This window comes from Lentinus tigrinus (genome assembly GCF_003813185.1).
Source record: "Lentinus tigrinus ALCF2SS1-7 unplaced genomic scaffold L226scaffold_14, whole genome shotgun sequence".
Taxonomy (NCBI): domain Eukaryota; kingdom Fungi; phylum Basidiomycota; class Agaricomycetes; order Polyporales; family Polyporaceae; genus Lentinus; species Lentinus tigrinus.
In genome coordinates this window covers 4,870-27,494 of record NW_027137923.1, presented here as the reverse complement: position 1 = coordinate 27,494, position 22,625 = coordinate 4,870, and the positions used below count along the sequence as shown (strand labels likewise).

The window sequence follows — 22,625 nt, the reverse complement described above, 5'->3', positions numbered from 1 at the left end:
TGGGTGTGGTTGAGCGTATACTAGTCATATGTAGACTGCAAGGATAAAGGAGAAAATGAGAGGACTCGTGGAAACCGACAGCGCTGAGGATGGCGCCGGCCTGCATCATGCTTGACTAGGATTTGAAGTGACGCAGCGATCCGTGGGGCAATCCTGAGACGATTGACTCTGAAGCTTCAAACGGCGACGCGTGGACAGGTAGCGGGCAATATCTCTGCGGTGTCGCAAGCGATAGGTTCAGATGGCAGTACTACTTGCGGTAGGACCGTCTTCCAGAGGAATTACGTCAGCGGTGTTTCACACGCTCCAGTGGCAGGCTGACCACGGACTGCGAGCAGCGACCCTTGCCAACGTGAACATGTTCACTTGTTCCGCCGAGGCACGGTTTATAAGGTCCCGGTCATCTATGCTGCGATGCAACATCGTTTGTAGCTTTCTTCCTCAAGTACTAGGAACTGTACTAGAACTCGCCGGGACCAGCACACCATCTCAAGATGCTCTCTGCGTTGCAGTAAGTTCCAGGATCCATTCGCTGGAGAATATGGAGCTAACATTATTGGACTTGAAGCTCTAAGTTGACCGACACGATTGCCAGCAGTGAGAAGACCCCGGCACCATCGTCGCCAGATCAACCGTCCCGCGATATCACTGACCATTACACGTCTCAAAGGCGCCCACTTTGACCACGTTCCTCCTCAACCACCATGATCGCGTAAAAACCCCTCAGTGCACGGTGTCGATCGCCATTATTTTGGGATATTTCCATGCGCATTGACCTTCTACATGCACATATAGCAAGCTGCAGCCGCGACATAGCCAGTTGGTAGTTGTGCGCCCCCTTAAATCACGACGAATTCATGATAGGAAGCTTATCGTCGTCTCCTTTTAACTGAAGAAGTAACTGTCGACACCAAAGGTGGGCTCGCCCCTCAGCTTCACTATGCCGTCGGTCTGTCCATGATCGGGGCTAGTACGAGCTACGTTAGTACGTCCCGTACTACTTTCGCTATGCGTGGCCAGATCAAACCGCCATGACGCTATTCCATTGTTTGGTCTTAGGATTCATGAGGTGACTCTGCACTTCTGGCTATGCGTGTCTGGAGGATCTTAGTCTGGACAACCACCCGCAAGTGATGAGGAAAGGTTCAAGGGGCCCCGGGAATGCTTGAAGCCACTAGAGAGGGTGCGTGGTTTCGTGGACGAATTCAAGCGAAACGTGATGGATACAAAGAAGGTATGTCTGTCGTTGTCTGCGTACTCGTCAACACATGATCTGACACCTTCTCCACAGATACATCCCGTTGCTGTTAACTTCGCTGCTCCGTTCAGGATGTCAGGCTCAATTACACAGGTGACTCGTTAGATTCTGAGAATTTCGATATGTCAACCCGGAGGTCACTGGCAAACTTGCCCGAGACGACGAGGTGAGCGCGATTACTCATCACTTGCCCATGACCGCCCTTGCCGTACGCCTTGATAGTCTGAAGCGAACTCACGACGTTGCAGGTCATGTAACCGAGGTCGCTAGCGGTGAAAGCCCGCTTTATCCGAAGGCCTCTTCCCTGCAATCTCCCTCGGCCGAAGGATCGCGATGGGGATCTGATGGTTTGTCTTCAATACTTACACCGGCTCGCAGGTGGTTGCAGGACTGCCGCTGCGACTTCGTCTCCTCAATCAGGCTGCCATGCATTCGGCGCGACGCATATCTCTTCGGCTTCTAGATACTAGTCAACTCGACTAAATCATAACATGGCAACATCCCATGATCTTTCTGTGCACGCGCGCACGGTCGCAATCGCGGGATAGGGCCGCACCGCTACATCTCGCGATGCAAATCAACTAACTGCAGTCCGAGGCCGAACAAATCCGAAGGTACGTTCTCAGGCAAGCCTCTCGGACTCCCTAGTGGAGCACTAACCTCGGCGCCGCGGTACAGTTCAACACATTTGCTTACCCCGAATGGTTTACGTTTGAACCACCCGCCTTGCTATCGCGGGCGCAAGGCAGGACCGCCCTCGTATATAGCCACCTGCGCTACGGCTGAGAGATTCTAAACTTCTCTCATTCTCATCCTTCCTGCTGTCTCCTTCGCGTGAAACGGAAGGTAACCCCATCATCTCGATCATCATGGCTTTGTTGCTACTAGCACAGGCAGCGGTTATATGCACCATAAGCTGGATCTTGTGGAAGTACTTCCGCCAGGTCGTCATCAAGTCCCCGCTCGACAACATCCCGGGGCCCCCTACCGGGTCGTTCCTGTACGGTGAGTCCCGCTGTGCAGGGCTACACCGAAACTGAGAGCTGACATAGTGACTCTGTCGGGAAACACCAGGTAATTTACGGCAGATCCTCAACAAGGACGGCTGGGACTTTGTCCAGCACCTCACCGATACCTATCCGGAAGTAGCGAGGCTCAGCGGGCCGCTTGGCGTGAGTAGTAGTCCAATCCACTCCGCTGCTTGTTCCCCGGCGCCGCTGAAAAGTGTCAATTGCTTTAGCACCGCATGCTCTATGTGTTTGACCCGACGGCCCTGCACACGATCGTCGTGAAGGAGCAGTATGTGTTCGAGGAAGCCAAGTGGTTCATTAAGTACGTCTAGCTCGCGCGGTGCCGCTCTCCAGTTCCGCCCTCTCACCTCTGTTTCTCAGGTTCAACAGGCTGCGTTTCGGACCTGGGCTGTTGGCTACGGTCGGTGAGTAACATGTACCATATTTGTTCATGGCGGTATTTGCACCTACACCAAGCATCACTTCACAGGCGACCACCATCGCAGACAGCGCAAGATGCTCAACCCAGTCTTTTCCATCAACCACATGCGGCACATGATCCCTATCTTCGACGATATCGGGAACAAGGTACCTCTATATTCCAGATGTTCTTGCAGACACGGTGATTTAATCCACCTTTGTCACGGCCGATAGCTGCAGAAGGCCATCGAGGACCGCGTTAGCGCGTCGACCGAGCCTGTCGAGCTCGACATGCTCGCATGGATGAGCCGCACCGCGCTCGAGCTCATCGGGCAAGCCGGCCTGGGCTACTCGTTCGACCCGCTCGTCGCGGACTCCATGGACGAGTTCGCCGGCGCTGTCAAGTCCTTCGGGTGCGTCTCCTCCATTCCCTATCTCGCCTCTCTCAGGCTTTGCTCCCCAGTCGTGTCGCTTACCACACGACCTCGACCAGACCTACACTTGTGTCGATCAACCACCTGCGCCGCCTGCTGCCCTACCTGCCCGACATCGGCACGCCCGCGTTCCGCGAGAAGCTCGTGGACCTCTTCCCGAACGAGAGCGTGCGGCGCACGAAGGCGCTGAGCGACATCATGTACCGGCGCAGTGTCGAAATCTACCGGGAGAAGGTGCGCGCGCTCGAGCTGGGCGACGAGGCGGTCACGAAGCAGGTTGGGGAGGGCAAGGACATTATGAGCATTCTGCGTACGTGGCCTCGTTCTATTTCACGCGTGATGGGCGTGTATCCGGGTGCGAGGCTGACTTGGTGACCTGGGCTCCCGTCCGCTTTTGGTGGTAGTGAGGGCGAACATGGCGGCGGCGGACGAGGACAAGCTTCCCCAGAACGAGCTGATTGCCCAAATTTCGTAAGTAGCTCGTCATCCGTTTAATCCCTGCATTCTGCCTTCCAGACTTGCTGGACCCACTGCGATCAATACTGCATGCTTACCGCTCGGTTTCCTCACGTAGGACGTTCATATTTGCTGCCATGGACACAACATCCAACGCGCTCGCGATGACGCTCCTCCTGCTCGGGGACCATCCGGCTGTGCAGGAGAAGCTGCGCAAGGAGATCCTGGAGGCGTGCGACGGGGACTCGGACGAGAGCGGGAGGCTCGACTATGACCGGCTTGTAAACCTCCCGTACCTCGATGCTGTGTGCAGGGAAACTTTGAGACTGTGAGTCGCTTCCTTTACTGTATGCTTCCCTTCGTTTGATCTAATTCACGAGGGCACTTTCGTGCAATCCAGCCATTCGCCAGTCACGCACGTCTTCCGAGAGTGAGTCAAAAACTCATTGCATCAAACGTCTTCGAACTCCCACTCATGCACACTTCCCTCTGTGTGTGCTGTACGTACTCAGGACCGTCAAGGACGCCGTTGTCCCGCTCTCCCAGCCTATCCGGGGCGTAGACGGACAAATGGTCCACGAGTTGGTGATACCCAAGGACACGACCATCGTCATCGGCATCCTCTCCGCGAACCGGAACAAGGCGGTCTGGGGCGAGGACGCGATGGAGTGGAAGCCGGAGCGGTGGCTCGCACCCCTGCCGGAGAGCGTGACGGACGCGAAGGTGCCGGGCGTGTATTCGAACCTGATGACGTTCATGGGTGGTGGTCGGGCGTGCATGTGGGTGTTTGTCCTGCTTTGACATCCTCACCTTTCGGAACTGATAGGGTGACTCGAACCTCGGCAGCGGCTTCAAGTTCTCGCAGCTCGAGATGAGTGAGTACTGACATCGCGTCTACCCGCTGATTGGCGTGGCTGAGCTTGTTTGTTATGATTCGTAGAAATCGTCATCTGCGTGCTTCTCTCCAAGTTTACGCTTGCGCCGTCCGGCAAGAAGATCACCTGGAACCTCTCGAACGTGCGCTTCCCCACTGTGGTGGGAAGCACCAAGGCGTCCATGCCGATGAAGATTGGGCGTTACCGCCCCTCCGAGTCACCAGTAAATAAGCAGTCTGGGCTCACTGCTGCGAACGTGGGAGGATGAGCATCTCATCAAGATATGTATAACGTACCAGCTGACTACACCTATCGCTGCTACTCATACAATCTGTCAATCTCGCCCCGTTCTATGTAAGCTCGAGCTCGACTCCCTCATGATGCTCTCGAATCTCGAGCAATTCTCGTCCCAGTATGATCAGCCACATGACGTCACCACAGACCGCATGCCCAGTGCTATAAGACGGGCGGGATCACGGAGAGGTACATGGTCTCCCTTGCCCCCACACTCTCACTAACATCAATACGCACATCCGTTGCGCGTCCACCCACCCTCGGGGCATTCTACAAAAGACTTGGACCAACGTTCACGTACACTACGCTCCATCGCACATTCGCCATGTCTCCGCCGGAGAAGAAGCAGCGTACTGAAGAATACATTCTCTATTACGTACGTCTGATTGGGGTTCGGGCTCAGGCAGCGGTCGATAAGGCTGCTGCTATGGCACAATGCGGCTTCTGACGAAGGATTAACGTTGCGCAGTGGCCCGGGATCCCAGGCCGTGGAGAGTACGTGCGGCTCGCGCTCGAGTACGCCGGGATCCCGTATCGCGAGAACCACAAGGACGTGCCCAAAATCCTCACCAAAACCGAGAAGATCGGCACCCCGCCGCACTTCGCCCCGCCTGCGCTCCAGCTGCCCTCAGGGCGCGTCATATCGCAGACCCCAGCGATCCTGAACCACATCGGGCCGCGCTGTGGACTCGCAGGCGTGCTGGGCAGCAAGCTCAATACGCTGACCGCGGAGGGGAGGACGGCGCTGCGCGAGCTGAGCGACGAGGAGCTCGAGAAGGCCGAGGAGGAGCGGAGCGTGGTGAACCAGCTCACGCTGACGGCGCTCGACTGGTGCAACGAGTCGCACGACGTGCACCACCCGATTGCGACGTCGCTGTACTACGAGGAGCAGCAAGAGGCGGCTGCGCAGGCGGCGGAGGTGTTCCGGAAGATACGCATCCCGCGATGGCTGGAGTACTTCGAGTCCGTGCTGGCGTCGAACCCGGCGACGGAGGGGACGAACGAGGGGCGGACGTACCTGGTCGGGAAGCAGACGACGACCGCGGACCTGGTACTATTTCACGTGCTGGACGGGAACCTGTTCGCATTCCCGGCGCGGCTGGGGCAGCTGCGGAAGAGCGGCAAGTACGACAATGTGTTTGCGCTGCACGAGCGGGTGAAGGGCGAGAAGGGGATTGGGGAGTACATTGCGAGCGGGAGGCGGCAGAAGTTCAGCATGGGGCTCTTCCGGTACTACGAGGAGCTGGATGGGGAAGAGAAGGAGACGTAGCGTCCGACTCCGAGGCAGATCCGTAATGTGAGAAGTAATTTGTTCACGTCTGTTCTGTCGACGCGTGCCCATGCGCCAGAGCTTGCTCACCGGCACCCTCGTCGAAGCTCATCACTGCGAAGCGTAGCCGTAAGTCGCTGCGAGGAGAAAAGTCCTCGAACTTATGTTGCCAGGCGCCCACGAGTCAATAATTGCGTGAGCGCCTAAAACTGGCCTATAACGGGACGAGTCACGGGCGACTGTCTTCCCCATCCTCCTCCGCCGTCTCTCTTCCTCCCGTACCACCATGTCCTCCTTCGCCCTCCGTGCTGCTGCTCGTGCTGCCTCCCGTCGCGCTCCCCGCGCTGCGACCCAGGTCGTCAAGACCGCGTCCTACTCCGTGCTTGCGCGCACCGCCGCGTCAAGGTCGGCACCCCGCACTGCTGTCATGGTACGTCTCCTTTAGCACCCTGTCTCCTTTCAGTCTGCCAACGCACACCTCCCAGGCCACGCGTGGCATGAAGACTCTTGACTTCGCCGGCACCAAGGAGGTCGTCTACGAGCGCAGCGACTGGCCCCTCGCCAAGCTCCAGGACTACTTCAAGAACGACACCCTCGCGCTCATTGGCTACGGCTCGCAGGGCCACGGCCAGGGTCTTAACGCGCGCGACAATGGCCTCAACGTCATTGTCGGCGTTCGCGAGAACGGCGAGTCCTGGAAGCAGGCGATCGAGGACGGCTGGGTCCCCGGCGAGACCCTCTTCCCCATCGAGGAGGCCATCAACCGCGGCACCATCATCATGAACCTTCTCTCCGACGCTGCCCAGTCCCAGACCTGGCCCAAGATTGCCCCTCTCATCACTAAGGGCAAGACTCTCTACTTCTCCCATGGCTTCTCCGTCGTCTACAAGGACGACACACATGTCATCCCTCCCAAGGACGTTGATGTCATTCTCGTCGCCCCCAAGGGCTCTGGCCGCACTGTCCGCACTCTCTTCAAGGAGGGCCGTGGTATCAACTCGTCCATTGCCGTCTGGCAGGATGTCACCGGCCACGCCAAGGAGAAGGCTGTCGCCCTCGGTGTTGCCATTGGCTCCGGTTACATGTACGAGACCACCTTCGAGAAGGAGGTCTACTCTGATCTCTACGGAGAGCGCGGTGTTGTAAGTGTCCCATGCTATCACGCCTATCACACGCAGGATTTGCATTGTATATTGCGGACTTCTAACGCACGCTTCTTTCGCAGTTGATGGGTGCGATCCAGGGTCTCTTCCTTGCGCAGTACAAGGTCCTCCGCAAGAACGGCCACACCCCGTCGGAGGCATTCAACGAGACCGTCGAGGAGGCCACGCAGTCGCTCTACCCGCTCATCGGCCAGTACGGCATGGACTACATGTACAATGCATGCTCCACGACTGCGCGCCGTGGTGCCCTCGACTGGGCCAAGGTCTTCGAGGAGACGAACCTGCCCGTGTTCGAGCGCCTGTACCAGAGCGTGCGCGATGGTTCCGAGACCCGCCGCTCGCTTGAGTTCAACGGCCGCTCAACGTACCGCGAGGACCTCGCGAAGGAGCTCAAGGAGATCGACGAGCAGGAGATCTGGCGTGCAGGTGCGTTCATTCTCTCTCTGCGCCTGTTCCCACGCATGTATGCTCACGCGTTACGTCACGTCCTGCAGGCAAGGTCGTCCGCTCGCTCCGTCCCGACAACCAGTCCTGAAGGGCCGAGTATGCTGGCTGGTCGAGTATACGCAAAAGCACTTGCACGGTGCACCGTTGGTAGAACGATCTCATGTGTGTATAGTTCTGATATAGATCATGCCTTGGATGAACCTGCCTATCATTTGTGGTGATGCTCTGCGCGGACGTCTCCGCCGGCGAACGTTTGAACTTCGAACCAACCGGCGACGTGTCCTTATTTCCGGACTGCGGCGGCACTTCTGGCCTGCTGTGTTTGGTGGTGCAAGGCCGTCAGTCTGGAGGCATGCAAGACGTCATACAGTCCGAAGCCTGGAGACAAGGGGGCAGCGGCTGCGTCGTTACTGCGAAGCACTGGCGAAGCATACAAGAAAAGAGATAAGTTATCCGAACGAGAAGTACACGTGCAGCGCTCCCACTGGCAATCTAACTGTGTCTGTTCTGTTGTGACTTCTCCATCCCCGGACGAATGAGAGCTAGAGCCTCAATTGCAAAAGCCTAAGTAAGCAATAACGTACGTCCGACCCCAAGATGGAAACGAAAATGGAAGCAAAGACCAGGGATTAGGGATCAGGGACCCCTCGGACGCAATCCGGATAATACAAAACATCGATCACAGCACGCAAATCAGCGAGAGCAGTGGGAGCATGAGAAATCCAGAGGAGTCCGAGAGCGCTGGGTGAGGGCGTATGGGGCGGCGTTCACCCAGGGTGACGTGCTCGCAGCGGACTGGGATTGTCGCCGTGAGTGCCCCAGGCCAGTGGGTCTATATGTGAGTTTGGAGTCTGGACACAGCTCACTCTGGCACTCGGACACACTCAGGGGTCCTTAGTAGTCCTCCTTGGGCGAGTCGAGTCTCCTCGTCGCACAGTCCGTGGCACTTTCCGACCGCCCAGTCGACGGATCTTGATCTGCAGACCTCGCAGTGTAGGGCAAGCGTCCTGGATGCGGTCGGCGAATGCATCTAGGTGCTCGAAGAAATGCTCCGTGGGGGGTAGCTGAGGCGGCCTCCGCATTCATGACAACCAAAGAGGTCTCTCCGGGTGGTATTTCGTAACGTAGACCTGGGCAGTTGATGTCGAGCATGAACGAGTCGGGCTCGAGTGCGCCGCCGACCACATCGACTGCACAGTCCTATCGGGCGGGGTGAGCGTGGGTGAGCGTGTTGGAGCGTTGTATGGAGGTGGTCGCGCCGAGGGTGAGGCCTTGAGGACCCGGGGTGGAGCTCGCCAGAGGTACCGGCCGCGGTCGCCCTCGGCTATGGAGGCGCTGTCCAGTCGGATGCCTGGGTGTGTCGAAGGGACTAGTATAGACGGTCTCTATGGATTTGCTGGGTACTCGTTCAGACATCTATGTAAACATGTGAGTTGTGGTGGCATTAATAGATAGATGGATAGACGGTACCTCAGATTGATGGGTACTTTTGTCGATCTGCATCTTGGCCTGCTTGAGCTTGAGCTTGAACGTGGACGGGACGCACAGAGGGGCAGTAATACCCCTTTCTTGCTCTTGCTGAAAACGTAAGACTAGGAGAGACAAGCGTCTGGGCTGGTCGGGAATGTAATGTGATCATGCGATGACGTTGAGTCAATGGATCCCCCTTGTATCGCTGTAGCTGGCCGTTCCACACATCCCCACAGTATTCATTTGCTCTTGTACTGTATCAGCACAAATCTCGCGACGCTGAGGCAGTTACTTCACAAGATAACCATGGCCTGGAGGTCCACAGGATCGACAAATGCAGAACTCATCCAGAACATGGCGAAGAAGGGCATCATCACGTCCGACAGAGTCGTCGCGGTGGGTAGTAACCACAAATGTCATTCGGAGACCGATAATTGACAACAGAACGTACGAGTAGGCTATGACCAAGGTAAACCGTGCGCACTATGTACTCCACGCAAACGCGGCATACGAGGATTCGCCACAGTACGTTCGTCCAAGGACTTCCGTAAGAAGTGGAACTGACCAAGCTTGCAGACCAATTGGGCATGGCGCCACCATCTCTGCCCCGCACATGGTATACGTTCCAAATCCTTCAAACGAATACAGGGACTTACCAATACCTGATTGCACGCTAGCATGCACACGCCGCCCAGAACCTCCTGCCCTTCCTGAAACCAGGCGCACGCGTTCTCGACGTCGGTTCGGGCTCGGGATACCTGGCTGCAGTGTTTTATCACCTCATCCAGGACCCTGCAGACCCGAAGAATGCGGAGGGTAAGGTCGTCGGGATCGAGCACATTCCGGAGCTCGTTGAATGGTCGATCGAGAACCTGCGCAAGGACAGGCTCGGTCCAGCCGTCGATGAAGGGAAGATCAAAATGATCGTAGGGGACGGACGGAAGGGTATGTTGCGTTTGGCGGACTGGCTGATTCAGAATGGAGCTCTCACCTGCTATCGCGACAGGCTCGCCAGAAGACGGACCCTTCGACGTGATACACGTCGGCGCTGCCGCGCCAACTTTGCCTGCTGCCCTGGTCGAGCAGCTGGCATGTCCAGGGCGTATGTTCATTCCTGTCGGAACGTACATGCAGCAGATACTTCAGGTCGACAAAGACGAGAGTGGAAACGTTACCGAAATCCCGCTGCTTGACGTGATGGTACTTATTCTTCTTCTGTCTCTGTCGTTCTTCAGGATGCACCGCTCATAACGTTCGCATAGTACGTCCCTCTAACCGACCGCGACAAGCAGATTTGACTGGCTGTGAGGAAGGACCTCCTGAGGATGCGGGGTCGGAGAGATGGTACAAGACAAAGTAATAAGGCCAACTTACGCCTAGTAAGTGTCGGGCATGAGGACATCTTGTTGCTGGAACTAGTCGGGCTTGAAATACAAATAATGTTTTGTAAGTCTTGTTCAGACTCCGATCGTAATTGACTGATTGTGACTGAAGTTCTCTTGACCACGGCCGGGGGACATCATCGTGATTTCTCCGTACTCACTAATACTGGCACGTCTTCCGTAGTAACAATCTATCGTATGCCACACACAGACCAGAGAACCCATTGACACCGCAACGGACGAGATACTGAGGTACAGATTACTGTGCTACAAATTCAAGCTGTCTGGGGAACCGAGGTGTCTAGAGGCAATTCATGGTCGAGCCGGTGGACTGCGTCCAATTCCGCGAGACGCGAATCAATCTGATCTAGCCCCGACGCCCAAACAAACCTCGCATCCCTGGGCGCAAAATTTGGATATGCTAGGCAGGCACGGAGCCACGCGTGCTCAATAGTAACAATGAGCTCCTTCGATACCAGCTCACGCCCGCCTTGCATTGAGCCTAGTGTAATAAGCGGAACTATGACGTTCTCGACAAGTAAGTGGGATGCGATATGTCGAAAGGCCAATACCTGAGCAGCATGCCCAGAAACGGCAAGGCAGCCCTGGTGCAGCCCAATCCATGACAGATCGCGCAACCACTGGCACAGACGGGGAAGTTGCTCCTTGCCCCATGCAAGCATCGCATCGGCCTCGGGAGAAGAGAGCTGGGAGTGACCAGAGATCGTTGCTCGGATGCAGTGGACAAGCACCAAACCCGCCTGGGTTGTATCTCTGAATGATACAAAACCCTGAGATGGGTCCCAAGCGGCCATCTTCACCTCATACATGGCTCGTGCTATATGGCATATACGGAGATCAGCTATACAGCCCGCTAGCACACCATATGGGCACTTACCATGCGACAGCGTGTCGTATGTATGACGAAACCCTTTCTTGTCATATATGAACTCTAGCGTGGAGCACGCGAGGCCGAACACACGTCGGGATTGGTGGTTCTCGACAGCAAGCTGGCACATCGTCTTGCAGGCAAGCTCGCCCCCGTGCTCAGTAATCTTTCCTGTCATGTGGTAGTGGTGGAGGATGACGCGGACGTCATTGAGCCACTCATCGTCTCCCTTCTCAGGCCTCGCGAGCAGATGTCGGAGGCCATACACCGCGCATATGGGCAGCGAGGTCGGGTCGTCATCCAGGACGATATCTGGAAATTGTCCCCATTCCCCATCCATGAACCTGAGTATATCGTCAAAGCACATGACGACGTCGTCGGGGGCCAAGTCAGTGAAGATCGCTGGCATGGAGGATAGGAATGTCGCATCAGCAGTGGTGGAGTACGCCGACGTGGCTATGGCGCGGTCAAGGGAGCTTTGTTTCTCGCGGATTATATTCTGATCCCGACCACGCCACGTGGGGATGTCGTCGTAGACCGTGAATGCGAATTTACCCAGCCGATCGAACTGGGCCCGGCCTCGGAAATGGATCCATCTTGTGGACAACAGATATATCTCCTTACAAACGCGGCGAATCGCCCACAGAACTGCACTGCGCGTGACTGTGAACGCCACATACATGGCGAAAGATGCAGGGGACCGATAGGGGCAGTCGCTCTTGAAGACCGGTAGAATGGTGACACTGAGGAAGAACGTGAAGAAGGAGGCGACCAAGAGCGATGCGATGGCAGCCACCGTGCTGTGCAGGGTCCAAAGAAGGACAAGCAATCCAGCGAGGAAGAACACAGAAGCGAGCTGTAGCAGGATGGGGAGAACAGCGATAATTGTGCCGACGCGCCATTTGAGCAGTCCGTTTAGACGATACTGTCGCAGCCGAGCGCTCTGGCGGGAGGCTCCTCCAACCATCGCTTCGTAGATCCACTGCTTGACGAACAGGGCCAGTAACGCCGAAGAGAAGCTGAAGACCAGGCTGGAGAACCACAGGACGTTGAGCCAGACCGCGGAGGCGGGGGCATGAAATTGTGCTTGGGTCAGGTCGACGGACGTAGCGGCATGGGTAGAGTTCAGGAATGGAGGAGAAAAGGTGTAGCCATTGAGTTGAGCGGAGATCTGTTTCAGTACCGCCAGCGTCGGATCCGAAGGGTCCGGTTGGAGAAGATGATAAGACTCGACGTTGAATGCGGTCAGCACGGCGGAGGAGACACCGGCCTAAACGTCCATCAATTAGGCGTACTACACAGTTGTTCGACGAAAATGTCACTCACATATACGAGGAGAGTGTCCATCTCTTCCTTCCACCGGGCCAGGAGCTGGTCATAGGATGCCTTCACTACTTCGGCGGTCTCCGTCCACACCTTCGCCTTTTGCTCATCCGTAAACTCCTTCGATAGTTCCTCTCGGATAACCTGAGGAATCTGTTAGATACTCCTCATGGATGCGATCCAGCGCAACGAGTACATAATTTCCCGAGGAGACTTCAACGATAGTGGAGGTCTCGTACTCTTCTCATGATTAGCTCTAGTCCAGACATAGTGCAGGTGCAGCGAGTCGAGATCACGGAGCCGGGAGTACAGCGGGGTGGGAGAGACTGATGCATGTCTTTCATACTCACCTCAGGAGAGGGAAAGTTCCATGCCTCGATGTCGGGTGCAGCTTCCGTATCATCACGCTTCTCATCCTGCAGTTATTCCCCATAGAAATTAGCAAGGTTCAACAGCCTCAGAAGTATCGGGAGCAGACTAACAACTTGGACAACACCGTCTATGGCTTCCCCATCTTGAAGAGCGCTCTCGGACGTCATGTCAGTATCGGGTGTGCTAGGCCTGGTTGTCGTGTCTCGGATGTTGGCTGTAGTCGAGGTGGTAGTTGGGTCAGAACCTCGTTGAGGCCTGTCCTATTAGCACTAAGAGTTTGATCGGACCGGCCCCGAAGTAAGCGGAGTCCTAAATACTAAGGGCCATCAATAACGCGGTGAATCTCAGATAAATATCCACTACTTCAGTCGCACTCGCCGACTTTGCTTTCAAATAAGACACATATTTGTAGACTCAGAACTACTTCGAAGCCCGGGCCCCAGTGTACGTGGTCCTCAACTCCGTCAGCTTTGCGTCAATAGAGTCCAAGCCCGAACACCAAACAAACTCTTCCCCTTGAACAATATCTATCGGGTTAGGATACGCCACTTGCACAGAAGACCAAGCGCGCTCGACGGCGGAGATGAGCTCCTCAGATACTAGCTCCACTCCTCCCGGCGTCGAGCATAGAGAGATGAGCGGGTCTATAACGTCCGTGATGAGGTAGTTTGACGCGATATGAGGGAACGTCATCGCGCATATACCATCCGCCGAGATCGTGACGCAGCCCTTGTGTAGCCCCTGCCACGAGTCCCAGTCGCGCAACCATCGGACAAGGTAAGAGAGCCTCCCGCGGCCCCATTCCAGCAGAACTTCTGTCTGTGAGGGCGTGAGTTGCGATTGTGCAGAGACCACATGGCGGACGCCATGCAGGAGAGCGAATATCGCTGTGGTGTGAAATTGCAGTTCTTCGAATCCTCGAGAGGTGTCCCACGATGCCAGAACGCTCTCGGCCATCATTCTGACTGTGGTGCCCGCGGTCAGCGCTCAGCATTTACTGCAATGTGAGGCCGCCGTGACAATGGGAGACAACGCACCGTGACACAGCGTATCGTATGTATGACGAGCTTTTTGTTGGTCGTAAACACGGCTCAGCACCGCATAAGCGGAGCCATAGATGGTCTTGTAGGTCGAGCTCTCGACTGCGAGCTGGCAGAGAGTCTTGAACGTGAACTCGACAAATTCTTCAGTAGGCTCCCTTCCCAAGGTGTAGTATCGGAAGATCTTAGCGATGTCGTCCACCCATGCTTTGGTACCCTTATCGGGCCTCGCGAGTATGTGTCGTAGGCCGTAGCACGATATTCGCGGCAAAGCCGTAGGATCGTCCAGCAGTCGCTGTTGTATCCCGCGGTCGCCCCACTCGCCCTCCATGAAGTTGCAGATGTCGACGAAACACCTTGTCACCTCGTGAGGGGGCAGGTCGCTGAACACCACAGGTCCGATACGAACTTCGTATCGACCGTCGTGGAGTATGCCGTGGTGAGTATGGCGCGGTCGATGGCGCCGAGCTGATCGTGGATGTCGTTCTGGTCTCGCCCGCGCCAAGTGGACAGGTAGCGGCGATTGTAGGCGAAGTGGTGAAGAACGCTAACCTTGGGGCTACCGCATCTGAGTCTCAAGGCAGCGTACCACCTGTCGAGCACTCGACAGATACGTCGAATGTTCTCCATGGTCGTATTCCGTATATGTCTGAGGATGACGTAGATCGCGAAGGAAGCAGGGGAGCGGTAAGAGCAGTCGCTCCTGAAGACGGGCAACATCGTGACGGTGAGGAAGAAAGCGAAGAGTAGGCCGACCAGCGAGGACGCGATTGCAGCCACGGTAGCGTGCAAGGTCCAGAGCAGGACGACGAGACCGCCGAGGAAGAGGATAGAAGCGAGCTGCAGCATGATCGGAAGAACGACGACGATAGTGCCGACACGCCATCGCAGCAGCCCGTTCAGCCGGTGCTGTCGAAGCCGTGTACTCTCCCGCGAATTGCCCCGGATGGTTGCATCGTAGATCCACTGCTTGACGAATAGCGCCAACAGCGCGGATCCGAGGCTGAAGACGAGGCTGGAGAACCACAGCGCATTGAGCCATATCGCAGACGAGGGAGCGCGAAAAGGCGCATGGGTGGCGCCAGCTGACTGGTCCACTTGGGTGACGTTCACGAACGGAGGGGAGATCGTGAAACTATTCAGTTGCGTGGAAATCTGCTTGAGCACGGCGACGGTCGCATCCGCGGGATCAGATTGTAGGATCTTGTAAGACTCCACGACGAACGCCGTCATCACAGCTGAGGAGACGCCAGCCTATGCATGATCGATGTGAGGACCAACGCGCGCCTGTAGTCCGATTACTATGGTACTCACATATACGAGAAGCGTGTCCATCTCTTCCTTCCACCGGACGAGAAGCTGATCGTAGTACTCTCTGACCGCATCGGAGGCCTCTGTCCATACTCTGTCCTTCTCTTCAGCAGTGAACTCTTGCGACAGTTCGTCGCGTATTTCCTAAAGAGATGGTTTATCAGTGGCACCGACGGCAAACACTTCGAGTTACCAAAAACGCGTCGCATACTCACATCTACAGTTGGAAACTGCCACGCAGTATCATCCCCCTTGGATTGCGGCTCGGAGTTAACCTAGCATAGGCCATCGATCGTCAGCACGAAATCAAGATCACTAGCACTTGAATTCGAAAGCATGATTGACACTCACATTTTGCAAGTTCGAGTGGTGATCACTGGGCGTGATATCCGATCCCTCTCCAGAACCATGCGTGTCTCCGAGTGTCGTTGAGTGAGCATGTGCAGCCATGTCTCGTTGCCTGCTACTATGTATATGGTGTCGAGAGGGGGCAGTGACGGTGCTACTTGCTAGTAGTACCGCAGAGACTCCAGAGGCTGTGCGCATCGCATCTCAGCATCTCAAGTGACCTTGCGCTTAGCCGCCATTACAAATGTTCGTACTCCGCGACCATTCTTACCATCGAGGTCCCTTGCAGTAAGTAAATTCGGAACTCCGACAGATACTCCGTGTCGGGAAAGGCGTCTTGGAGTCAGAGTCTCCAGCTATCGTCGTACTCGAGTAAGTCTTCGTGCTATCGACATGTCTTCGTCCGTGCCCAGGTCCTCACCGAGGCCCATGGAATAGTGAAGACAGGACTCGGTGCCCAGGAGGCAGGAGCGATTGATACCTTGCCAGGAGGTTTTGCGCTAACTCCCGCACGGATATCCACACATGTACGTCCCCCGGGCGATACACCTCCTCCACGCCCGCCCAGGAAGGACCTAACGCCCACAGGCTGCTCCCCGACGAGAACTTGAACATGGAAAGATATCGTCCGCGGGGTGCATGCTCGTGTGTCCCTCCCCCGTCCCGAGCGGAGTCCCGAAGATGAACGACTACTCGGTCAGGCTAGCGGCGTGCACGATGTGCATCGCGCCTCAGCGCTCAGCACTCACTCGGACGCGTTCGGTTTTAGCGCGATAGAGCGGGAGGTGGGGGGGTAGGTCGCGGTGTTGGCGATGATGTGTAGGGGATGATGCAGTGGATGTCATCCGGGTGCGCGCGGACTGCGGCCTGGGCGAGCTGGTGCAGTCTGCAGGTGGGTGAGGTCGAGGTCCGAGGACGTACCAGCGGTCCTGTGGGATGGGATGGGGTGGGGTGGTAGCGGTGGTGGTTAGTACTAGTACTGGTGATGCGAGGGTTCCACAGCAGGGGGAAGTAAGCACTAGTGCTCGCCTTGACGCGGTCGAGGACGCTGTACGTGGCGTAGAGGAAGAGCGCGAGGAGGAAGCGGTAAGGTCGCCCACCGAACCAGGCCTGGTGAGCTTGGCAGCTGGGTCACGGGTGCTTCGCCGACACAGCCTGACTGAGCGGGTATAAGAACCTGAATTGGCCGCTTCGTAAGGGCAAATATGCACTCGAGCCATATGGTTTGATTTCGTATGTCCCGACATCGGAGTGCAGGGTTTGCAGGCTGCAGAATGGAACGATGTTGGAGTAGCGCCTGTGGTTTTTTTTCGTGTTGCGCGGGGTTACCGGATTACTCGGCCGCGTCAGGTGGATGACTATGTCCGTCCACGGTGTTCTGGGGGGAGTCGATGGCTTGGCCTTGGGAACGATTACGAGAAGGGCTGACTGAGAGACGCGACGTCGCTTCAGTTCAAGTTGTCTGCCCAATGGCAGTTAACCATCGCACGCTTGCTTAGTCGCCGTTGCAGAGAATGCCCTCGATCCTGTTGAGCACCACTGGTACGACAATTGAGCTAATGAACGCTGCGATTCGGCCAACAACATGAGATATGCAAGAGGTCACTATATGCGCATGATTACATTATCTGCAGGTACTTTTTTGCCAGATTGCATGCGGGGTAAGTATGTAGTGTGCGTGCGCGCGTGCGTTAGATCTTGCCGAGGAGGAGGTTGCGGATGTTCTCGCGCGCGGTGATGCGGACGGTGTGGTAGAAGGTCCAGTAGTCGAGCGTGGAGGAGAAGACGTCGGCAAGGCCGAAGGGGAGCATGAGCGGGATCCAGCCTGTGCGCGCGGGTGCAGACGTTCGTCAGCCATCGCAGCACAACCGATGGTGGAAGAAGGGGAGGAAGGCTCATGCAGAGAAGAAGGAACGCACCTCTGGCGTACTCGAGGGCGAAGCAGCCCTCGTGCATCTTGTACTGCTTGACGTGTCCGCGGGGGAGGTGGTGGACGCTGCCGGCCTTGTAGACCTCCATCTCGAGCTTGGGCGGGTCGAAGGCCCACTGCTCGCCGACGAGGATGTTGAAGTAGTCGTCTGCGGTGTGCATGCCGGTGTGGCCCTCGGTGCCTAGGGGCGTGCCGAAGATGATGAGGTACTCGGTGATGCTGGCGTGGATGATGTACATGGCGCCCATGGCGCCGCCGGCGTTGTTGAGGACCCACTCGGAGGAGTTGGGGTTGATGGCGACGACGCGCGGGGAGTACTCGGTGGTGAGGTTGGAGACGATGTAGGGGATGATGGCGTTGATGTCGTTCGGGTGCTCGTGCACGGCTGCCTGGGCGAGCTCGTGGAGATAGTCGGGCTTGAAGACATACCACCGATCCTGTCGAGAGAGATCAGCGCGGGGTGACGTAGACGTGCAGCGGCAGGCGCACCTTGACGCGATCGAGGATGCTGCAGACGGAGTAGGCGAAGACGAGGAAGAGGAGGCGCTTCATCCACTTCATGAGCCCCGCTGCTGGCGCGTCCGCAGCCGCCGCTGTCGTGTTCCCGGATTTCTTCGCGGCCATGTCGTGCTCAGGCGAAGGGAGGCGGGGTAAGGCGGTATATATACCCGCGCTGGGACAGCGAGTGGGACGATGCGCGCAAGGATTTTGTCGCGTGGGCTCGCGTGAGCAAGTCGCGCTCGTCAGCAGCCATGACACCGTCCTCTTACCCGAACCGAACCGGGCTTTCTGATCGAACCAAACGTGGTGGGCACGAGTCGAACCAAGGTGCCTGATGTGGCGGACAATGAGCAGCCGCTGGGCCACGTTGCCCGCCTGCAGGAGCGCGTCTTTCCGGATTCGTGCGTGCACCGTCGTCGTGTCCCCTCCACCTCCCCTCCTCTCTCTCCCTCTCTCTTCCCTGCCCCGAGCCCCGCAGACCCTCGTATTTCGCCGCAACCTGCCTGCATCGTCCCGCAATACCCGCCGCGCAGCGACCTGATATCCCGTATACCTTCTCTGGACCGGATTGGCCGACGAACCCTCCCCTTCCAAACCACCAAAAACCACTCAGTCAGAACAGCATGGCCCCGCGCACGCGCAAGGCTGCAGCCTCACCATCACCCGCAGCACATAATGGCGACACGCCACCAGCTCCCCCGCCCGAGGACGACGCGCCCCCGACCCCGTCCACCGGCGTTGACGCGCTCCTTGCTCCCGTGGCCACGCTCGAGCGCGAGGAGGTCAAGGTCAACAACGCGAGTCCAACAGACATGAAGCACGCGTGCGACGATGCCCTCAAACGAGTGAGTCTTCCTCCTTGGTTTTGCCCACTGCCTGCCCTTCGCGTCGTCGAGAGCGACGTGGGACGCGGGCTCCCGCTGTCTGCTTGGCCAGGCACAGCCCACTCCCCCTCCATTTCCGCCGCCTACGTCATCCGCTCGTCGTCGTCGCCCTCCTCGGGCATCTTCGTGAGCTTGTATGCCCGTGTGATGGAAGTTATGCGCTGTGGAGGATGTCGCGTGCCGACCATGTTCGACTCGGTGCGGGCACACCTGCGGGCACACCCCACCTGAGCTTATCTGCACGCGTCTACGCGACAATCCGAGTCCATCTCTCTCCAACGCCACGATCGACTACGTTCGACAAGGCGGACACGTCCAGTTGTGGCCTCTCTCCCAACTCCCAGCTTGCAATTCCCTCGCTCTGGTGTCACTGACGCTCACCTCCATTTTCCCTGCCACAGTTCCTCTCACGACCCGACCTCTTCAAGCAAATCCACACACATACCGACGTCCGACTCGCCCTCGGCTGGCTCTCCGTGCTCATCGCAGGCGGCACGGGTCTCTACGGCTGGCGCGTCCCCTTCGAGCAGAGCAAGCCTGGCGTATGGGCAGGCGTCCTCCTGTGGGTTCACTTCCACTCTCTCTCGAGCATATATGCACTCTCGTCTGACATTACCACGTCGCAGATATGTCTTCCTCACCCTCGCACAAACGCTGTACTCGTACTTCATCGAGGGCGACATCGTTTTCGTAGGGAAGCGCAAGACGTTCGACAAGCGTGTAAGTCCCTTGCTTCCTTGCTTCCCTTCCCACGCGTGAATCCCACACCCGCTGACGCTGACCACGCATTCCTCCCCACGCGCAGATCGTCACCGAGCGGATAACCATCACCTCGCGCACGACGCCCTCCTCGCCGCACGCCCCACCGGGGTACGCGCTCGGGCTCTCGTACTTGCGCTCCGCGTCCGGCGGCAAGTCGCTCCTCGGCAAGGGCCGCGCGTCCGAAGAGCGGCCGTACACGGACTTCTTTGACGAGCACGGCGTCATGGACCAGGACCGCTTCGAGCGGTGGGTCGGCGCCGTCGTCGGGCGCGTTATGGATGGGAAGGCTGAGTAGAGGCGGGCGGATCCTGAGCCTGGTTTTGTTGTCGGGTTTTTGGGTCCCGGATGCTGTGGGATGTCGTGACTCGCGACTCGTGGCTCGTGGACTCGTGATGGTGATAGGAAAAGTACTCAGAGTACTCAGCGCTCAGCACTCAGTACTCAGAGCCTGCCAGGAGTATGGGCCCTGCCTGGTGCGCGTGCTTGTGCGTTTGGATTCTTGCCTCGGGCGGACGGGACGCGTGGTTTGTATGTATATGTAACTGCATGATATTATTTCACTTTTTTTCCACTTTTTTCGCTGCGTGCCTGGTTCCAAGTCGTAGTAACTAGTTACAGATAGCGTTTGACTCATGCCGCTTCTTTCCTACCCACGCCGCAATACAACTGCCCTAGGGCCCACACGTCGAGGTCGGGTGAAGTGCTAAATATCGCTTCATATACAGTACATATTAAGTGCTTACCCTCCTCAGTATGGTCAATGCTTGGAATCCTGCTACACAAGGAATACTGACTGATGAAATCGTGAAACAGGATCCGCATAGATGGACATTCTTGAAACCGATTTGGATACGTCGCCCCAGAGTGTCCCCAACCTGACGCATCTTTTAGATTTGAGGATAGCGCAATCCTCAGTCAGTGCGCGCGTTCTGACGCCGGCCCCTCAACGTCAACAGCTTCCCCGCGAGTAAGTATGCCTAATACGGGATATGCTTGGGCAGGACGGGCCCTGCCATCGAAGTGCCTTCTATTTCCTGCGCGGCCCGAGATAGCTCAGGTGATACTTATAAGGACCACTGAGCTGCTAGCAGTAGGTCCGACCCCTCAATCCCTCGCACAGTACTCGAGTACTTATCCTCTAAAGAAGCGCCGCTGTTGAAAGTTGAACGTTGAACTGCCATGATCTCGTTGCTACTACTGCAGAGTGCCGCGATCTGTGGGGTCTCGTGGCTGCTGTGGAAGTACTTCCGCCAGCTAGTCGTGAGGTCTCCCCTGGACAACATCCCGGGTCCTCGTTCCCAGTCCTTCCTCTACGGTGAGCCTCAGTCCTCGGAATCGGATACGGTGCGGTGGATGGATGATGCTCATGCCATCGCCTCAGGGAATCTCGAGCAACTGTTGCACCGTCGGGACGGATGGGGCTTCCTCAGACATCTTACGGACTCGTATCCGGGAGTTGCCAAGCTGCATGGTCCGCTTGGGGTGCGTCCCTCCCTCCCTCCCTCCCTCCCTCCCTGCCTCTTGCGCACCAACGGCGTACAGCCGGTACAGGACGATGCCAGGCTCATGGTGTCTCGCAGCACCGCATGCTCTATGTGTTCGACCCGGTGGCCATGCACAACATCTTAGTCAAGGACCAACACGTCTTTGAAGCGCCGGAATTCTTCATCAAGTACGTACTACGTTCAACGAATCCCCCCGGGGCAAAGGCTTTTCTCAGGTGTTGGCAGGGAACAGGAACACAACAAAGCTAACTCCGTGCCGCCAGGTCCAACCGACTGGTCCTCGGTGTTGGTCTTCTCGGTACCATAGGTCTGTCCTAGCCCCCCCCCCCCCCCCCCCCCCCCCCCCCTTCCCCCCACCTCCTGTGTCCATACGGAGCCTCACCGTGAGGACCATAGGCGAGCATCACCGGAGGCAACGCAAGCTCCTCAACCCAGCGTTCTCCATCGCCCACATGCGCCGCATGATCCCCATCTTCACCGCTGTCGCGCACAAGGTGCGTGACGCGTCCGTCCGCTCCCTCTGCCGGCGCGGCTCGCGGCGCGCGGCAGACACGCGGCTCATCGCAGACCCGGTCGTCGTCTGCCCAGCTAGTGGAGGCCATAGAGGCCCGCGTCCGCGACAAACCAGCAGCGGCCGAGCTCGACGTGCTCGCCTGGACGGGCCGCACCGCCCTCGAGCTGATCGGCCAAGCCGGCCTTGGGTACTCGTTCGACCCCCTTGTGGCGGACTCCCCGGACGACTTTGGCGACGCCATCAACGCCTTCCAGTGCGTCCTCCGTTCTCTTTTCTCCTTTTTCCTTTTTTTCTTTCTCCTTCCCTCTTCCCTCTTCCGAGCTGATCTGCGCACGTTGCGATGTGCGATCATCATCATCAAATATATAATATCCCAGGCCCACGATGACGCGCATCCAGCTTCTGCGCCGCCTGGTGCCGTATGTGTCGGACTTCGGGGCGCCGGCGGCGCGCCGCGCGCTGCTCGCGCTCGTCCCCAGCCCCGCCGTGCAGAAGATGAAGGACGTTTCCGATACGCTGTGGCGCCGGTCCAAGGAGATCTACGAGGCCAGGAAACGCGCGCTCGAGCAGGGAGACGAGGCTGTTGTTGCGCAGCAGATCGGCGAGGGCAAGGATCTCATGAGCATCCTCCGTACGTCTGCACTGTTATATTACTTATTACTTCTCCAGTAGTAGTTCTGCGAGATGTCTGTTGTCTAGTGCCAGATCCGACTGACGAAGTTCTCCCCCCCCCCCTGAGGAGGAGCTGCTAGGGCAGATGTCGTACG

At 57.3% G+C, this 22,625-nt stretch overlaps 13 protein-coding genes across 13 annotated transcripts in view; 6 read left to right on the top strand and 7 right to left on the bottom strand.

Annotated features, from left to right (window-relative positions):
• The first annotated feature begins 2,109 nt into the window (after positions 1–2,109).
• Positions 2,110–5,005, top strand: L226DRAFT_487547 (cytochrome P450). The gene is made up of 13 exons (XM_067677202.1): positions 2,110–2,263; positions 2,333–2,430; positions 2,499–2,590; positions 2,650–2,693; positions 2,759–2,856; positions 2,923–3,101; positions 3,182–3,432; positions 3,527–3,593; positions 3,697–3,906; positions 3,979–4,008; positions 4,091–4,357; positions 4,425–4,453; positions 4,519–5,005. The coding sequence occupies exons 1-13, from the start codon at positions 2,128–2,130 to the stop codon at positions 4,719–4,721; spliced, it is 1,704 nt and encodes a 567-aa protein (XP_067534650.1). The 5' UTR covers positions 2,110–2,127; the 3' UTR covers positions 4,722–5,005.
• On the top strand, positions 4,770–6,160 carry L226DRAFT_81409 (glutathione S-transferase C-terminal-like protein). The gene is made up of 3 exons (XM_067687262.1): positions 4,770–4,936; positions 5,027–5,123; positions 5,217–6,160. The coding sequence occupies exons 2-3, from the start codon at positions 5,073–5,075 to the stop codon at positions 6,015–6,017; spliced, it is 852 nt and encodes a 283-aa protein (XP_067534649.1). The 5' UTR covers positions 4,770–4,936; positions 5,027–5,072; the 3' UTR covers positions 6,018–6,160.
• Positions 6,161–6,303: 143 nt separating this feature from the next.
• On the top strand, positions 6,304–7,715 carry L226DRAFT_571548 (ketol-acid reductoisomerase; the record flags this gene model as incomplete). Its single annotated transcript, XM_067684567.1, has 4 exons — positions 6,304–6,447; positions 6,503–7,159; positions 7,243–7,606; positions 7,675–7,715. 4 exons carry the CDS (start codon positions 6,304–6,306, stop codon positions 7,713–7,715), a joined length of 1,206 nt encoding a protein of 401 aa, XP_067534648.1.
• Positions 7,716–8,472: 757 nt separating this feature from the next.
• On the bottom strand, positions 8,473–9,022 carry L226DRAFT_535552 (uncharacterized protein). The gene has a single exon (XM_067680934.1). It carries the CDS (start codon positions 8,707–8,709, stop codon positions 8,512–8,514), a length of 198 nt encoding a protein of 65 aa, XP_067534647.1. The 5' UTR covers positions 8,710–9,022; the 3' UTR covers positions 8,473–8,511.
• A 298-nt stretch (positions 9,023–9,320) lies between these two features.
• Positions 9,321–10,682, top strand: L226DRAFT_535550 (Pcmt1-prov protein). The gene is made up of 7 exons (XM_067680933.1): positions 9,321–9,493; positions 9,555–9,622; positions 9,674–9,713; positions 9,775–10,042; positions 10,104–10,297; positions 10,360–10,543; positions 10,664–10,682. The coding sequence occupies exons 1-6, from the start codon at positions 9,404–9,406 to the stop codon at positions 10,393–10,395; spliced, it is 696 nt and encodes a 231-aa protein (XP_067534646.1). The 5' UTR covers positions 9,321–9,403; the 3' UTR covers positions 10,396–10,543; positions 10,664–10,682.
• Positions 10,683–12,062: 1,380 nt separating this feature from the next.
• On the bottom strand, positions 12,063–12,781 carry L226DRAFT_435224 (uncharacterized protein; the record flags this gene model as incomplete). Its single annotated transcript, XM_067674746.1, has 2 exons — positions 12,063–12,638; positions 12,695–12,781. Coding segments are annotated over 2 exons (663 nt in total), but the record flags the coding sequence as incomplete, so codon positions are not given.
• A 29-nt stretch (positions 12,782–12,810) lies between these two features.
• L226DRAFT_81385 (uncharacterized protein) lies at positions 12,811–13,302 on the bottom strand. Its single transcript, XM_067687261.1, has 2 exons — positions 13,174–13,302; positions 12,811–13,107 (listed from the first exon to the last, which is right to left on the bottom strand). Exons 1-2 carry the CDS (start codon positions 13,228–13,230, stop codon positions 12,907–12,909), a joined length of 258 nt encoding a protein of 85 aa, XP_067534644.1. The 5' UTR covers positions 13,231–13,302; the 3' UTR covers positions 12,811–12,906.
• A 17-nt stretch (positions 13,303–13,319) lies between these two features.
• Positions 13,320–14,243, bottom strand: L226DRAFT_81346 (uncharacterized protein). Its single transcript, XM_067687260.1, has one exon. The coding sequence runs from the start codon at positions 14,021–14,023 to the stop codon at positions 13,484–13,486; it is 540 nt and encodes a 179-aa protein (XP_067534643.1). The 5' UTR covers positions 14,024–14,243; the 3' UTR covers positions 13,320–13,483.
• On the bottom strand, positions 14,244–16,226 carry L226DRAFT_81345 (uncharacterized protein). Its single transcript, XM_067687259.1, has 4 exons — positions 15,766–16,226; positions 15,630–15,689; positions 15,418–15,558; positions 14,244–15,357 (listed from the first exon to the last, which is right to left on the bottom strand). Exons 1-4 carry the CDS (start codon positions 15,958–15,960, stop codon positions 14,464–14,466), a joined length of 1,290 nt encoding a protein of 429 aa, XP_067534642.1. The 5' UTR covers positions 15,961–16,226; the 3' UTR covers positions 14,244–14,463.
• L226DRAFT_81325 (uncharacterized protein) lies at positions 16,227–17,231 on the bottom strand. Its single transcript, XM_067687258.1, has one exon. The coding sequence runs from the start codon at positions 17,007–17,009 to the stop codon at positions 16,494–16,496; it is 516 nt and encodes a 171-aa protein (XP_067534641.1). The 5' UTR covers positions 17,010–17,231; the 3' UTR covers positions 16,227–16,493.
• A 30-nt stretch (positions 17,232–17,261) lies between these two features.
• Positions 17,262–18,258, bottom strand: L226DRAFT_535548 (C-8 sterol isomerase). Its single transcript, XM_067680932.1, has 3 exons — positions 18,182–18,258; positions 17,682–18,129; positions 17,262–17,587 (listed from the first exon to the last, which is right to left on the bottom strand). Exons 1-3 carry the CDS (start codon positions 18,251–18,253, stop codon positions 17,454–17,456), a joined length of 654 nt encoding a protein of 217 aa, XP_067534640.1. The 5' UTR covers positions 18,254–18,258; the 3' UTR covers positions 17,262–17,453.
• Positions 18,259–18,593: 335 nt separating this feature from the next.
• Positions 18,594–20,521, top strand: L226DRAFT_487526 (uncharacterized protein). The gene is made up of 4 exons (XM_067677201.1): positions 18,594–19,038; positions 19,479–19,639; positions 19,704–19,797; positions 19,883–20,521. Exons 1-4 carry the CDS (start codon positions 18,817–18,819, stop codon positions 20,132–20,134), a joined length of 729 nt encoding a protein of 242 aa, XP_067534639.1. The 5' UTR covers positions 18,594–18,816; the 3' UTR covers positions 20,135–20,521.
• Positions 20,522–21,018: 497 nt separating this feature from the next.
• The window catches only part of L226DRAFT_463942 (cytochrome P450), a gene marked incomplete at both ends in the record, with an annotated part of 2,950 nt that continues 1,343 nt past the window's right edge, over positions 21,019–22,625 (top strand). Inside the window, 6 exons of the mRNA XM_067675827.1 lie at positions 21,019–21,154; positions 21,221–21,321; positions 21,420–21,559; positions 21,733–21,838; positions 21,933–22,111; positions 22,236–22,489. Coding sequence (XP_067534638.1) covers positions 21,019–21,154; positions 21,221–21,321; positions 21,420–21,559; positions 21,733–21,838; positions 21,933–22,111; positions 22,236–22,489 — 916 coding nt within the window. The remainder of the gene's footprint in view (positions 21,155–21,220; positions 21,322–21,419; positions 21,560–21,732; positions 21,839–21,932; positions 22,112–22,235; positions 22,490–22,625) is intronic.